At 40.3% G+C, this 16,624-nt stretch overlaps 2 protein-coding genes across 5 annotated transcripts in view; one reads left to right on the top strand and one right to left on the bottom strand.

Annotated features, from left to right (window-relative positions):
- The window catches only part of LOC132978695 (epidermal retinol dehydrogenase 2-like), a 489,977-nt gene that overhangs the window by 346,395 nt on the left and 126,958 nt on the right, over positions 1-16,624 (bottom strand). The window lies entirely within an intron of this gene.
- LOC132978690 (disks large-associated protein 1-like) overlaps positions 1-16,624 on the top strand; it is a 97,843-nt gene that overhangs the window by 50,023 nt on the left and 31,196 nt on the right. For all 4 annotated transcript variants that reach the window (XM_061043951.1, XM_061043950.1, XM_061043949.1 and 1 more), the window contains exons 4-5: positions 11,534-11,748; positions 15,159-15,354. In XM_061043951.1, the coding sequence (XP_060899934.1) occupies positions 11,534-11,748; positions 15,159-15,354 (411 nt within the window). The remainder of the gene's footprint in view (positions 1-11,533; positions 11,749-15,158; positions 15,355-16,624) is intronic.

Genomic DNA, 16,624 nt, shown 5'->3' with positions numbered 1-16,624 from the left:
TATTTCAACCTAACCTTCGATCAGTCTTGTAACAGGTAAAGAGGTGGAGCTGATGAAATGCTACAATGCATCACACCTGTCAGTCAACGCGTCACCCCACCTCATGAAACTATGCAGAATTATTGACTCTTTGTCAAAACAAGTTATGCTGTCTTAATTAACAAAAATATGTATAATAAAAAGGTCTATGTTCAAGGCATCTCATGCTAGAATACGTTTTACACGGCATCCCTGTCGGGGTTCAGTGGATCTGCATCCCAGTTTGTTACTTTCAAGTCACACACACACACACTCTCTGCATTAACAAAGTGTTTGGTAGGAAGGATAACTGCAGACTTACACGGATTGAAACTATCCCTGGATATCACTGACAGAGGTTGGGGACACACTAGAGCGGCAAAAATTAGTGCTTTTGGTATGATATAAAAAAAGAAGGTAAAAGTCAATAACATCTGTAGGGATGTTCTCCCTGTTTCCGACATCACTGTCAGAAAAGGGCTCATTAGATCTATAAATGTCCAATTAAATCTATTTAATTTCCATTAGCGATATAACTTACAGTCATTTTTGTTATTGAATTGATTGATTGTAAAAAAATATCAGGATACAATGAAAACATTGCCAATCAAACGTTATTTGCTAAAAGTCAAAATGATATCATGACATTTTTATTTCAAACAATTTAAAGTTCCCATGAAACAGAATCTAGAGGTAACTGCTGTGTCGTGATGTATTTCCTACTGGAACAGGATGGAACCAGCGTGAATTTGATGGCGTCATCAAAGCTTTTTCATTTGTCGAAAATTATGAAACACCTGTGAGTGCAGGATGAGTCATCAGACATTTGAAATGTTTTACAGGACTACCAAACAAAATTATTCATATGTTAAAAATACTGGGATAATGCTTTAATGAAATAAATCAGGCAGATAAATGAACATTTAACACAGAAACGCTGGTGTACAAGTGAGAAAATGTATTTTTAATTTCATGGGGACTCTAAAACTAATCGATAATCTGTGAACAATCAGTGGAAAAGAAAAAAACAATCAACATTCACCATTTAAAAAGCCAGAAAAAGAGAAAGTGTTTCTGTGATTTCTTAATTTTTATTTGATTTAGATTTTTATTAGATTTTGTGTTACTAATTCCTTAATCAACAAATTGGTTTAGTAAATTTAAATTTTCATATCGGTCACTTCATTTTGTTTCAAAAAGACTTTGAGTTACAATGAATGGCTAGCTAATTATAATTAATTAATGAATGACTTACATAAAGTAAAAATAAAGTTACGTTACATTAAATCTTGTTGTGTTACGTTACAATACGTTAAGACGAGTTGCATTCATTAAATACTTAATATATTCATTAAGAACTTAAATACCCTTAAATACCCTTTGATTACTGTAACCTGTTGACGTAACTCCGCCACATTCACCACAAATCGTTAGATTTAAGGTATAATTCAGACAATTAGCACAAGCAGAGCATAAGTAATCCAAGCATTCCTTAAATAACACGGGAAGATTTACACTCTGAAGCGTAGTGTTTATTGATGAACTCTCAGACATTTATTTTAGTGTCAAGCCATCTAGAGATGTTGTAGTGTGTCCACAGCCTTAGCGGGAACATTGATCCCTACCACCAGAATTTCCACCAATTTTTAAAGAACCCCCACTGCCTCCTCCTCCCTCTTTCCACCACTCCCTCCGCCCTGCCTCTCCTCCACTCACCTACCTCACCCCCAGGCTTCTTACCCACCCAACCCCCCTGCCACCCACCAATCCACCTCCACCTCCTTTACTTCCTCTTCGTCTGGAGAGCCTCCCTCTTCCTTCTCCTCTTCCTCCTCTTTCCTCCTTTTGAGTTGAAGAAAGAAGTAAGTGCAGAGCCAGTAGCAGCCTTACTCTCTGAATGCTAGGTACTGACATGAACTCATGGAGAACGGCATCCTTTCCTCTTTGTAGACTTCATTTTTTATTTAGTACCGCTTCCCTTCCTGAGTTTTATCCAGTTATCTCGCCTTTCCTCCCTGTTTTTTGTTGTTGTGCCGTGCTGTGCCGTGCCGTGCTGTACTCTGTGTTCTTTGATGTGTTGTGTTGAGCTGTGCTGGGAAGGTGTTCTATTACATACAGAAAGTAAAACACAAATACCAATGGCTGCACGATGCATCAGTTAAACATCAGTTCCAGCCTGTTGACAGATTGGCCCATCTGCAAATAATTTGGCATGCACCATTGTCAGACACCGACTTGTATCTGTTGTGTTTCTTACTGCCTGATACAAAGGTTTTTCATTGAGCAGAGGAAGTCGCCTGTTGGACAAACTGATCTGTTTTCATGTTTAAGCGTTAAAGAAAATGTCGCCAATGTGGGAGTCTTTGAGCGTCTCTCAGCAATCTGCTCGATTGTTATTTTCACATCAGTATCAGACTTGATTTTCACAGCTGTTGCATCTGTCAAAAATACCTTAATATCATTGAAGCTGCTGGGAGGCTTTCATTTGGAACATCTGTACAGGACGATTTAACATTTATTGACAGAAACTTTACTCTCGTATTTTCAACCTGGGCTCTTTTCCTTTTTTTTTGTTTTTACAATTGAATGGTACAAAAACTTTGGAAATGCTCCAGTTAACTGCATCAGTCGGCTGCTGCCCTCTCCCAATAAGTAACTCAAAGTGCTTGTTTCGTCTGTAATGTTTTAAGACAAAACAGTTTGAGTTTATCAATAGAAAACACAATGTGTGTGCATCTCCCTTTTACAAGATGCTTCAATTCGACCTCAGTGAGTTGTGGGGTTTATAGAAAGTGTTTGATATTCTGGTCTGCTACGGCTTCTTCTTGTTAATGATAGCATTGTAGCACAGGTTTCTCTTTGCCATCTTAACAGGTAGAGATTCTGTATTTAATCACTTTTCTGCAAAGTGTACAGACGGGCAGACTTTTGGAAAGTTAATCTTCCTTTATATTGAATCCACATGACTTATTTTCTGACGGGAAGACTGTAAACCACTGTGGCGATTACAGACAGATTACAGCGATTACTTTTGTGGAAGGTAAAAGGTCAAGAGTCTCTCCAGATTAAATACACTAAACCATAGAATGTATGAAGCAAAACTGTAATTTTTTTATTTTTTTGGATTTTGATATATTTTATTAATCTCTGAGGGGAGATTCAGTATGAACCGGTTCATAACTTTAAAATCTGGCCATAGCCTAGTTAGTACTATAGCCATGTTTTTTTTACTGATCCAGGGCTCTATAATCCACTAATGGTTTATCTTTACACCACTCAAAAACACACCTTTATGGGAGCATTTGCTCCAAAGGTTTCATTGAAAGCTTTATAGCCTGTTTTGCAGCTGCAGGCTGAATACATTAACTGGAGGAGTTAGAAACATGTTTTTACCCATTAGCCATTAAGACCCTCAAATACATAAATGGAGTCCCTGAGAATAGAACATGAATTACAACTTTAGTCAGAAAAGTTCAATTGACTACTTCATTCACACTTTCTGTAGTTTTTATGATTTTGAATATTCTGACAAAATGTTGTCAATAATATGTTCAACACCCGATGACCACATCTGCATTATAAATTACTTTAGCTTTGATCTCGCTCGTGAAGGAGTCTTTCATCATGGATTACATTCCATGGTGACATTATAAATTATTTTTAAAATGTTGTCATCGTGCAGAAGGCTACAGGTAGGTGTTTTCTGTGCACCTCCTTAAAGCAACAATATGTAACTTTTATACCTTAAAATAGAAGTTTCACAGTCGATCTAAAGGAACAATAACTTTCAATAGGAGGAATGGCATTGATGTTGGAGAGACCCAACAGCCCTGGTCGCCTGTTTTTAGCACTTTGTAACTTTGTCAAGAAGTGCAAGAGGTATTACCGCACTGGTTCACAAAGAAGCCTTCAGCTTCAAAGCAGCCAGTTAGCCCATCGCTGTACTGTTTGATACAGGGGCTGAGAGACAGAGGAGGAAGGTGACAGTGTTTTTTTGAGGTGTGCTGCCTGGTCAGGTTTAGGCAATAAAAAGAACATTTGACTCCTTTGTGAATGTCCTGTGACCTTATTGTGTCTCGGCCAATCACTGCACAGCACGGCTGAAACAGACGGATCTCTCTTCAGCAGAAAAACAGAAAAATAAAGCACCATCCGCTGTATCGCTGTCTTGCTATGATTCCTTCAACAGCCGTCGCAGAAAAAAAAGCTCTGTTATGGATTTCATAGTTTGTCATGCGTTGAATCTCCACCAGCAGCTGCTGTCAAATCAACTCTCAAACTGAAGCGACAACTATCACCAGCAGCACATCATGTCAGCTGTGCCTAATTTACACAAATCTATCCCCTAACATGCCCATCGGCCGACAGATAATAACGTGTAAAGTTATACATGGAATCTGTTGTCTGTTATCTGTCAAAGAGTGTTGGTTTGACAGGGAGACAAGGTGCCTTTATAACACACAGTGAAACTGAGGAGCTGCAGCACGGGCTTTTTCATTTTCCTCAAAATGATGCATGTGTACATCACCTGACAACCTCAGAAAAACATTTATATTATGATAAACTGCTGGTTTTGGGCACTTGCAACCCTTATACAGCCATTGAAAGCTAAACAGGTGAGACGTGTTGTAAAATGCTCCGCTGTGCTCAGTTAATGAAAAAAGGTGCATAAAAGTAATTATGTCATATCTGTTAATTCAATGAGCATGATACACATATAAAAAATGTTCTATCATTTGATTTCCATGTCCTAATGCAGTGGACAGTAATTAAGCTGCCACTCAAACAGAACATTGTGTCTTCCTTCAAAGTGAACTAATGTTTTAAACAAGGCTGAACTTTTGACTGTGGCCTATTTTTAACTGTTCTTAAAAATGCTGAAAACAGAACTGAGATGGATTCAGAGGTTAGGATTAAATAGAAATAATACTGGGTTCAGAGCTGATAAAATACTCCTCAACCCAAACCTTTGGAATAAAGAAGAAGAAGACTAAAAAGAGGCCTTAGAAACTAAAAGATTGCATCTTTTTTTAGCTTTGTAACAAACCGTTCATGAGCCGTTTATTGACAGATATTCTTCATACAGATGTTGCACCTTTGTGGCTGCCTTAAATAATTCTGAATCGAGATGGTTATGAGAAGTCTAATAGCGAGTCTAACCTGAGAGTGCCTCCCCAGCACCTGCTGCCGTGTGTTGTGTGTCTGCTTCACCGTGGTGTGCGGGAATAACCTGTGTTGAACGAGTGTCATGAGCTGTAGGAATTATCGATGGGTTGTTTGTTGCTTTAGGGTTGTCCATACTTTGATTATTTTCAAAACCACTTGTTTTAAAAAGAAACAATCTTTTTTTATTGATTGATTGTATCAAAAAGTCCAAAAGCCTTTATAAAACACCTTTTCTTCAGTCGTCTTTTAAAACCTAAAGCTGCCTTCAAAATAAAAGGCACTGTCTTAATTGTGCAACTTTTTGTGACAGAAAAGTTGCTCATTCGTGCAATGTAGACAGTGTGCAGGAGTTTTCCCACATTTTTGCCCCCCTCAGTATTCTGGACCAAGATGCTGCCGAACCATGCTGTTACCAGATGCTATCTCTCCACTGTGCTTGTTTACATTCAGGTAGTAGAGCGATGAGAGCAGGAACCCTTAACAGGAGCCAGTCTATGTCTACAGCCACAACTAGTGGTGGACGGCTGTATTGCAGATTGAGCATAACATTTGAGGGCCAACATGTAAAAATTAGGGCTGTCAAACGATTATATTTTTTAAAATGGGGATTAATCACTGAAATTCAAGAGTTTATTGTCATTAACAGTGTTTTTGAAATTCCATTATTTTGCATTTCAAAAAAGTATATTATGCTTTTATTTTGTATTTCTTCCTTAAGCTAAGGGTATACATCTTGTTTCGATACAAACCTTTTATTTAGAAAGAAGATGATGAAAAATAAGGGATTTTTTTTTTTTTAAAGTGAAATGAGTCATGTATAAAATACACAAAACATAAGCATGAGCATCCAGTGGACGTAGCATACGCTCAGGAATGCTGCCCGTCAGTTTTATCAACACGCCTGCACAGAGAACCAGGTCTATACTAGTGACAGGTTATTAACCTCAGTTTCTACTTGACCTCACATTTCTCTTCTCACATTATCTTCACTGCAGCGTAGGAGCTGCGGCTATCCAACCAGCTAAACTCTTCCTTGCTTCATTGAGTCATAGTTAGCTTTACTCGCTGTTTACTGTGGCTCTTAACAGCTTCATACAGAGACACAACATACAATAATTAGAAGACCACATGTTGCTTTTTTACAGTGTAAATACATGTATTGTTCTTAATCACACCAAACAAAATGCTTTGGATTTTAATAATGTTTTAACCTTAACTTATAATTTCAAATATGAAATATGTATCAATTCACTCAACTGGACCTTTGTGGTGTCTACGGCAGGCTTCCCCAAAAATAGCTAACAGGAAGTGACATAGAATGACAAACAAACGTCAAACTAAAAGGTCAAACATATTATGCCGAGAGGGCGACACACACACACGTTTACCATCTATTTGAACTTTTTAGTTTTCAGGCAGCGCTTTTTGAATATCACAGGAGCCAACCGTTGTTTCTTTTTTGTGTGACCTGAACGAGTGCTCACACATGAGAGGCTCAAACTTAGTTCATTATGAGTTTATCATCAGGAGTGCTGTATTCTAGGATCTAATAAACGTGAGTGGGCAGGAGACACAGAGATCATCTAATGGCTCCAGTTTCACATCCACTCTCTACCCTCTCTGTCTTTGCATTTTGACAGTCTCAATGAGCACCGGTGTGACTCATATGAATACAGACGTTACAAAATAGTGCAATGATGTGAGGAATATGACACAGACGGATAGCAGCATTTATGTTTAGTTCTTAATGTCTTCTAATATGTCTGGATGGTTCACTGTTGGGCTGTATTGGCTCTAAAATAATCTTTAAGGGCAGAGGTTCCCAAACTTTTCAGCCCGCGACCCCCTAAATAACTGTGCTAGTGACTGGGGACCCCATTTGTCCCTGGAGGAAGAAAAAACATCTATATCTATATACATTTATAAATCTTTTGTAAGAAATGCGAGAAGAACACATGTAATCTCTTGAACCACTTTTTTTTTTGTAAATTTTCAGAATATTGGATAAAATGTGCATTTTTGAAACCATTTCTAATTTTTACATGTTTTTTGGAAGGAATCTCGCGATCCCCCTCTCAGTGTCTCACGAGCCCCCAGGGGTCCTGACCCCCACCTTTTCGAACCACTGAGGGGATGCTGCCAATTTGGCGAGACTAGTCAAAATTAGTTGTTTCTGTCACTGACAGGCTAAGATGGTTTTTCTACGTTTCAGACAACACTGACAGAGACAGACCTTCTTGTCAGAGGAAGATTATTTTTTTATTTTAAACAGAAACAGACGGTGACTTTGCGCAATAATAAAGCTAATTGCAGCGATCAATGCGATCAAAAGAAAGTACTTCTGGTTCCAGCTAGTGAGGCTGATGATGTTTACTTGTTTAGTACATCAATTACATTAACAGTTAAAAATCTGAAGAACAGAGATTTAACTGATTAGATTTGAACAGAAGCGTGTTTTCTCGACTGACTTTTCTGTAGAGCTCCTCGTGCTGACAGTAGGATCTTTGTATCAGTGTCGGCTGATTTAAGGAAAGATGGAGATCACAGACAATCCATGGACTGCTGGATGTGACGGCTTAGCTGTCCTGAATCCAAAAGTGAAACTCAGAGGATAAAAGGTTCAAAAGGTTTTTATTGCATGCTATGAATATAAGCAGGGAAGAAACCCAGTCTCTGTGTTGCTGTAGGTAGGTCGAAGAGTTTTGAGGGAAAAGGATCATCCCGGTGATTGCAAACTGCGACTTGAAGTGGGTGTACTGAATGGTGGTGAGGGTGGTGGAGTTCAGGAGCGCTGGGACAACCAGAGCGAGGCACAGGGAAAAAGAAAGACAAAACGACAATATTTAGAATCAAGAAAGCACGATGACATACTCAAAAGGATTCCTCAGGGGCCGATATACCACTAAGAAGAGAAAAGACAATCTGGCAGCTTGCTGGAAGACGAGGTGGGGTATAAATGCTATCGTTCATGAGCCAAATAGTCTGAAGCTCGGATTGAAGGCCCCAGCGCTCAGGACCAACCCACACCTCTGAAACCAGAAACACAGGAAGAACAGAGCCAAAAAACAAACAAGATAAAAGCCCTAACCTAAGAGAGCAAGAAATTAAGAAAAAATATAACACAAAAAAAGAAAAATGACAAAAGAGTCCAAACCATGACACTGGAAGGAGATGCATTGAGGAAAAGTCAAAGTAATGTGTGTCCCAGAGGTTCTCCCTTAAAGTCTGAATATCAGAATGGACACTAACAGGGCCACAGGGAGGGACATAAGGCTGTGTTCATGCTCACATGCTCCTTACGTTGTATCAAACACGACAAAGATCATTGAAGTCTGAACTGCAGATTGTACAGAAACCTAATTTGTCTCTAGTAAACAGAACGAGCAGTGCTTTGACAGAGTTTTAAGATTTTCTTCAAACATAAAGCACAAAGAAAAATAAATAAATAAAGGCAAAAAAAATAAAAAATTCAAAAGCCAAGCCTGAAAAGGACACCCGAGGAAAAAAAACAAAACGTTTAAGTCGTCTTTGATTGTGTTAAGAAATGGAGCTGTGAGCAGCAGAGCAGAGCCGCTGCAGGTTGTGAAAAGAAAACACATGAAAAAAGCTTCCCTCGACTACATGTGTTCAATCTGCAAATAATTATCTCCAGCATCTCAACAGCACGGCTGCTGGCTGCACTCTTACACTACCTGTTATTTCCAATGCTGCTGCTTCCTCAAGCCTTAGAAATAGCCGTGTGTTGCCACGGTAACGCTCTATAGACTGTAATATAAGAAACATACAGTCTATTCTCTGTACATAGTGTGAATGTCACATTAATGCAGTGGCACTCAGATGGAGTAATGGTTCATGAATTCTCGAACAAACAGCAGCAGTTCTAATGACCGTGTGCAGCACAGAAAGCTCCCGTTCACTGTCCTCAGCCGTTACAGCACAGAGACGAGCGAGCTGCAGGGGAAGTGAGGCTGTGCGTGGGTGAGAGTTGCTGCTGCTGATGCTACTGCAGCTGGTCCTCTCCTCGCTTTCTCTTTTTATAGCCAAACTGCTCATTTGTGTCGCTTTGACGTCACACACACACACACACACACTTCCACTCACACAGATACAGTACATTTAGCCTCTTCTTCCTCTCTCCCTCAGTGATTCATATATAATTATTCAGAGAAGTCTCTGTCTCTGTTGTTGTCTGTCAAAGTCTCAATCCGGCCTCTCGTCTGAAGGCGGTGAACGCGCACAAGCTCAACACACGGCTCTGCAATTACTCCAGCTGGCTTGAAAAAAAAAAGAAGGTGTGGCTAATTAAAAATAATGAGCTGTGGTTGGTTGTGTGTATGTAGGCTACATTTACAGACATTATGGAGCTTTATCACAGCTTGACACACTGTTATTGTTGGTGAAGTTTCAGGTCTTACTGTATCTGTGTCCAGAAGCAGAGATCACATTTATCTGAGGTTTCATGAGGATCTGAGGCAATGAACGGTAACATCAGGATTTGCCACCTTTTGTCAGACTCATTTAACTGTCAACAGAATATCATGAATAAAATCATGATCATTGGTACAAAAAAAATTAAATGTCAGCCAGGACAAATGACCGATTTGGGAGGTATTTTCCTGCCTCCAACATTTAAGCCTTTTTAAAGACAGGTGACCTGCGTCATAGAGCCAGATTATTCACTGGGGTGGTGGGTGGTGGGGGGGGGGGGGGGGGGGAATGGATGGTTAACAACAATACAGGTACTCAATTCAGGATACTGGGATAGAAGTCATGTGGAAAAAAACAAAAGTCAAACTTAGAATATTTTCACTGACACAAGTTTTGGAACATATGGATAATTTAACTTCCAATTTTATCATGTGCTGGATATTTTTTATTCCAACTGTCCGAAAAGAAAGAGATGCTCTCACACTTCCACCAGTTTCCACCAGACGTCGTCTTCTGCAGGGGATAGCTTTTGAGGATTTTAGACCACACCAGTACAGGATATATAAAGATTTCTAGAACAACAGGCTGATCGGCTCTATGGTGGCAGGCATGGTCAAACGTGTGAAAATGTTTTTAATGTCCTAGTCTTGATGGAGGCCCATTGGGGTTACAGTCTGTTGAGTGTGTCTGTTCAACTGTAAATGGTGAACTGGACTTGAGCTCATATGATGCTTTTCCAGTCTTCTAACTACTCAAAGTGCTTTTACACCACCGCGGGTCACACCTTACCTACACCTTCTAGCCGTTTGACTGGAGCAGGGGAAAATATTTCCCGAGACAGAAAGCTCACGGCTGAATGATCACCTGCCCGTGTTTGTTTACTGCACGACGTTCTTTCTCTCGGGATGCTACCGCGCTGACGTTAGCGTAACCTGGCCTGTCGAATTGTTGTCAATAAACCATATTCTGGTGTTGTTGTCAGCTGTTACACAGAGCCTAAAGTTGAGATGGCATTATTGAATCTGGAAAGTAATCTGTTACATGTTGCCTTAGTCCCAACACTTAGTCTTATATACTATGAAATGTTAATGTGAGGATATGGCTAAATGCTATCGAATACGTTGACATATCACCTGACCAGATTTTCACTCTCTATTTTCAGCTTCTGTCCAGTTTGGAAGCTGTGAGATGACCATATTTCTTCTATTGATTTTAACCTTCAAATGAAACATGAAAGGCCAAAACATCTGGAGTAAAAAGAAAAAGTGGATATATACGACATTTTCTTATGTTTTCGGTTTTCATGATTTTGATGATGCAACCTTTTAATCACTTTGGAAAACTTAAACCCCTTGTTCTGACTCTTTGTCTCCTATTATTTTCTATTTCTTTTGAACTATTTTCATCCATATTTTTGCAATAATTGTCAGTAAAACAGACCTTACTCCTTATCATAAGACCTTGATAGTTAACAAGCAGAGCCTCGGGTCAGATTAGTGCAGACACACAGAAACACATACACACACACACACACACACACACATATACACGTGCACATACATACACTCCCTCTCCTGCTGTTGTGAATTAATGACACAGTTCTGTGTTAATGAACTGAGCTGACTCCTGAAAGCAGATGTATGAATTAGCCAGAGAGACACTAATTACACAGCCGTGTGAGCCGTAGAGATGAATGTGTGTGTGAGAGAAAAAAAAAACACAGCCATTTGTGTAGTCCACTTTGTGTTTCTGGATGATGGGTTTTCCTGTGTTATGATCATTGTTGTGCTGCATGTCAGTTCAGTGTTTAACCATGTACCATGAGAACGGTTTAGTTTGCCAGTTTGGTGGCTGGGACTCAGACGGCGGCAGGCTGGATCCTCCTGAAAGTGTTTCTCTGTCCTCTCCGGCCGCTCACCAGGTACCTCAGGACGAGTGGAGCGGCTTCTCTCCTCTGGGGAAGGAGGACGACATCCCCTGTCGGAGGATGAGGAGCGGTAGCTACGTTAAGGCCATGGCCGAGGACGACAGTGGAGACTCTGACGGGAGTCCCAAACCCTCACCGAAGATCCAGGCACGCCGGGCAAGCTACCTGAAAGCCACACAACCATCACTGACCGAGATGACTACTCTACAGTAAGCTTCCATGACCTGACCTTCTTTAGATGATTTATGCTCATCACAAGACTTCTTTTTCTATTTGAGTTTATTGTTACCCTTCAGTTGGAACATAGGTAGTTTCAGCTGAGTGGCACCTTGGCAAGTCGAGATGATTCCAACATTACATTTTCTTAGTTTCTTGAGATGCAATGTCCTAAATGAGATAATGTGTTACACAGGCTGATTCAAGACACTTCAATAATTACACGCTCTCTCCTCCCAACATTTCCTATCTCTCTTTAGCTGTCCTGTACCATAAAGGCAAAAAGCCCAAAAATAATTCAATCTTGCATGCTGCACTAACAGCTATTTTTCCCCAATTTCAAGCATTTTAGGCCTAACTTTGTGCCTTTCAATATCTTGAAATTAGATGTTTATCTTGACTTGTCAGGTGAATGTGGCTTATATTAAAGGTCACATATTATCCTCCTTTTCAAAAAGTTTAAATAAATCTCAGAGCTCCCCACAACATGTCTGTGAATTTTCTTATGAATCCACTCTGATCCTGTATTTGATCATGTCTATAAACCCCTCTATTTCAGCCCTGATCAGAACAGGCTGTTTCTGTGTCTATACCTTTAAATATGTAAATGAGCTGAGTCTGACCACGCCCCCTCTCTGGAAGGGCTTGGGTGGGTGGTATGCTTTCTTTTACCATGCCCTATTGTTTACGGTGAGAAGGCAGACTTAGAGGGCAGAACAAACACCTAGCTGTGGGAGTGTCACCCACCTGGGGGAGGGGTTACTGCCCTTTGTGATGTCATGAAGGGAAAATATCCAAACGGCCTGTTTGAGCACACATTTTCTGAAAAGTGGAGCAGGAAAAAGACAGAGAGGATGGACTTTTCTCATTATTAGGGGTTTCTAGACAAGATAGGGACAGAAATTAGTGTAGAATAGACAAATTCACTTGTAGAGATTTCACTTTTTGCAGTGTGGACAGTTGCATTCTGCAAAGTGCAGGATGGAACTGGGGAAATGGTATACTGGGGATTTATTTCTTATTAAAGCATGCATGTGTTAAAGATGCATGTGTGGAGGATTTTTTCTCGTCTTTTATTTTGATAAAATTTAGAACGATTTAAACAGTTTTGTCTGTGAATCAGAATTGCCCTTTTGTTTTTCCAATGTAGGTCTTTGTGAATTTATTATGATGAGCTGAGCTTCATAACACATTTTATCAAAGACATGCTCCACTTGAACAAACAAAACCATGTGTGAACAGAACAAAACTACAGGAACAGAATAAGTGCTCAACGCAGAGTAGGCCAGAAGAGTGTATAGATGCAGTGATCATAAAGGTATCATGACTGTAATATTTTCCTTAGTCAACTGTTATAATAATGCACAACACATTGGATTCTTCTCACTGCGGTCGTGTTACAATTAGAGGAAGCCTGCAGCAGGAGATGTTGTTCACATTACACTGTGGAGCTCATAGAGACACAGATGGAGCTCACCGAGTGAAATGAACCTTTACTTATATTGCTAATGACACAAATAAAATACAAGAGACTTCTCTTGTAAACTAAAGTATCATTCTGTTGAAGCAGCCCTGACTTTCTGCTGAAGGTATGCTGGGTAATTCTGCCCCTGGGGGAGGTGTAATTTTCTGTCTGATCGACAGCAGGAAGCCGGAAACATCGGCTTTGTATAATTAAGCTTTCACAGCTCTGGAAATAGAAAGAGAGTCATTACAGTGAGGGAGTCAGACTGCACAGTGTCTCCTCTTGTTGCACACCCCCCCTGTCTGCTCATGAATGGACCAGCTAGCATTGTTGTTGATTAGCATGTGTATATAGCCTACAAGGGAGAATTGTTTGGAACGGGTCTACTTTTCTACAAACAACTCATGGGGGAATTCAGTGAGAATGGAGGGTGGCCGCTAATAGCTCCGTGAATTGTACATCAATTGCCCTCACTATCAGCCCCATCTCAAGGTCCATTTCACAAAGCAGATTGTGCTAATGATAATCAAGCACCGAAAACGCTCAGATGTTCTGCTCTGTGCAGTCTCCTCGTGTTTTGTTTCTGATTGTGGAGTTGAGCTGTGAGCTGTGAGCTGGGCTGTGAGTATAAAAATATATCTCCACATGTAGGCGCAGACAAGGAGCTGGATGGGGAGGGGAAAGGTTTCCAGTTTAATGTGCAGTCAGGTCTTTTTTTAAAGAAAGTGTTCTCCCTGCAACAAAAAAAGAACACTACCATACTGTTTTTTGCAATGACCAAGTGGCAACCTCCGCTGTTGAAAATGAAGCCAATGGGGAAGTGCAAAATCCTGCAGTGTGTCAGAAGCATCGGATGTCACATACACACCCCATTCATTTTTAAATGAATTTTTAAAAACAGAAGAAATGTAATGTGTACAGCCTGGTTCAAAAAACTAAACTGGTCTGATTAGCTCATGTATTGTTTGGCGCAAACTGTACAGGGGTGAATATCTCTGGATTCATGCATTGTGATTTCCTGAAGAACTTTGGCGTGCAGCTATTTGTCAAGAGGCTTAAAACCCGCCTCAGCTGCAGTCCCTCAGCCTGTCGTCAGGTCGACTGAATGTTAGGTTGAGACAGCATGGCGACCACCATGGACGGGCTTCCAAAGCCACCTGCTGTAACAGATGGGTGATGTCACTCTGTAAAAGTGTGTGTGTGTATGTGAGACCTCTGGCAGACTGATTTAACCCCTACTTTTAACAAAACTAATTATGTCAAAATAATATTATAGACTTTAGTTACAGATGATTTAAAATGTAAGTCATAGAGAAGGATTTCTGTCCTGATCACTCAAAATGTGTTCATGACATCCCATATAAACACTGCGGTGCAGCTACCGCCAACTCTTAGCAGACAGTAAAAATATCACTCCGACTGTGTGTGGCTGTTAGAGCCGTCGTTTGTAAACTATGCATAGTGCGTTATGTATATAAATGAATGTACATAGCAAAGGAGCAAAGAGACACTATTTGCTCTGTTGTCTTTTTTGTCTCAATAACACAAGGAGTGCAAAAGCTGCACAATCCTCCTGTAAAGCAGGTCCTCAGTGTACACTGTGCCAGATTGTTAGATGATGTTACAGATGTTTAAAGAGATGGATTTTTTAAGACCCAGTCCTGCAAGCAGAGGCTTATGACATTCCTCTTTAAATTTTCACATCTTTACCAAATGTTGGATTGGCACAAAAGAGGCTCTGCAGTCTTGAATCCCGTCTCACTACGATAACAACAATTTAGCAAAGGAAATGGCTTGCTCTGCCAAAATTCTTGACAGCCACGTTTATACAAACCATCTTGTCAAAACTTGTGATTTGTGTAAAACCAAATCAAGAAATGTCGACTGTGTTCAGAGATGAGCTTGTTTCTAACTCTCCACGTCTGTCACCTCTCTCAGGATCTCCACGGAGCACTCCCCCAAGCTGCAGATCAGGAGCCACAGTTACCTGCGAGCGGTGAGTGAGGTTTCAATCAATAGAAGCCTGGATACCCTGGACCCCAAAACCCTCCTCGACCCCAAATCGCTGCTGTCCTCACCCCAATACCGCTCACGCAATGAAAGCTACATGCGGGCCATGAGCACCATCAGTCAGGTTGGTTGCCAGCACTGCTGAGTTTATATTCACAGCATGCCTGACTCCATCATTTTAGCAGATGCACAAAGGTTTCGGGTAGATGTGAGCGTTTCAGGTTCTGTTCAAAAGTTAGCGCAGTCTGGAAACAGAAGCTTGTGACATGCTAACAGCTAACTGCAGGCTACCGACATTTTTGTCTGTTGGCCGTAAATGAAGTACCAGACGAACTTCAACAAAAAAAAGATGAATACTTCAGTCGATTAATTAATTAATTTTTTGCTTCAGTCTATTGATCAAAGTTTTATACTTTGAAAATATTCTGTTAGAATTTCTGTAGAAAGCCAACAGTTATATTGTGAGTGGTCCTAATGAAAATATCTTCACGGTAGCATTGACTTTTAATTACATTTGTTCAATATAAATTAAAGAGTAGAGTTTGGGCCTGTGTCCTTTATCATTACTGTGTCCATTTTCTGAGCGCTTCTCTTCGCAGCTAACTGTTGCTAGGTTACAAAAGCTAACTTCAGCTTCTCTTGGTGGTCTTTAGGTCTATTTTTTTCAATAGCTGTGTTTTGCTTAATATTCTCTTTTATTTGAGGAACTATCACCAAGTAAAAAATTTAAATAATGTGAATGAATCATGACCTGAACTTTGGCACAAAAAATGGCGTCAGTGGAAACAGGCCCTTGAAGAAGCTCAGTCCACTATAAGCTCTCTTAAGGAGGCGGTCACTCTATACCGACACATAAATTATTAGATTTAATACTTCACATGCCCACTCAGCATTACCCAACTGCAGCAGCAGGTAAAGGGGAATTCCAGTATTTTCAAAACCTGTTCCCAATTTAATATAGTTTTGGGGTCAACTTTACAAAACAAATCAACACATTGGGTGGACCTTTTCATGGTCAGGTCTTTTTGTTTGTTGAACAGGAACACTTTTGAAACGTCTCAAGAAAGCAACCATTGATCAAAACATGCAATAGTCTTTTTATAGCCAAGAACACGTACACGCTTGCTGGACACATTGCCCCTGAAATCTCTATGAGTTGGTTGTTCACTAACTCACAGCGGGGGGGCTTTTCTCAGTCAGACAGTTGGCCGGGTGGTTCGGGATCACAGGAGGCAGGACGTGAGGTAAAAAGAACGGTGGGTATTGTGGCAGATGGACAACACAGTCCAACACTATAATGAGAATTATGGCCTTTATATCGACGTCATATGCGGTTCGACTCAGAACAGACTGGTGAACAGAAAACATAATGAAGCAGTTTCAGTTCATTTACA

Source organism: Labrus mixtus, chromosome 8 (assembly GCF_963584025.1).
Source record: "Labrus mixtus chromosome 8, fLabMix1.1, whole genome shotgun sequence".
In the NCBI taxonomy this organism is placed as follows: Eukaryota; Metazoa; Chordata; class Actinopteri; order Labriformes; family Labridae; genus Labrus; species Labrus mixtus.
Note: the sequence above shows the minus strand (reverse complement) of the source record. Positions and strands in the feature narration are given on the sequence as shown.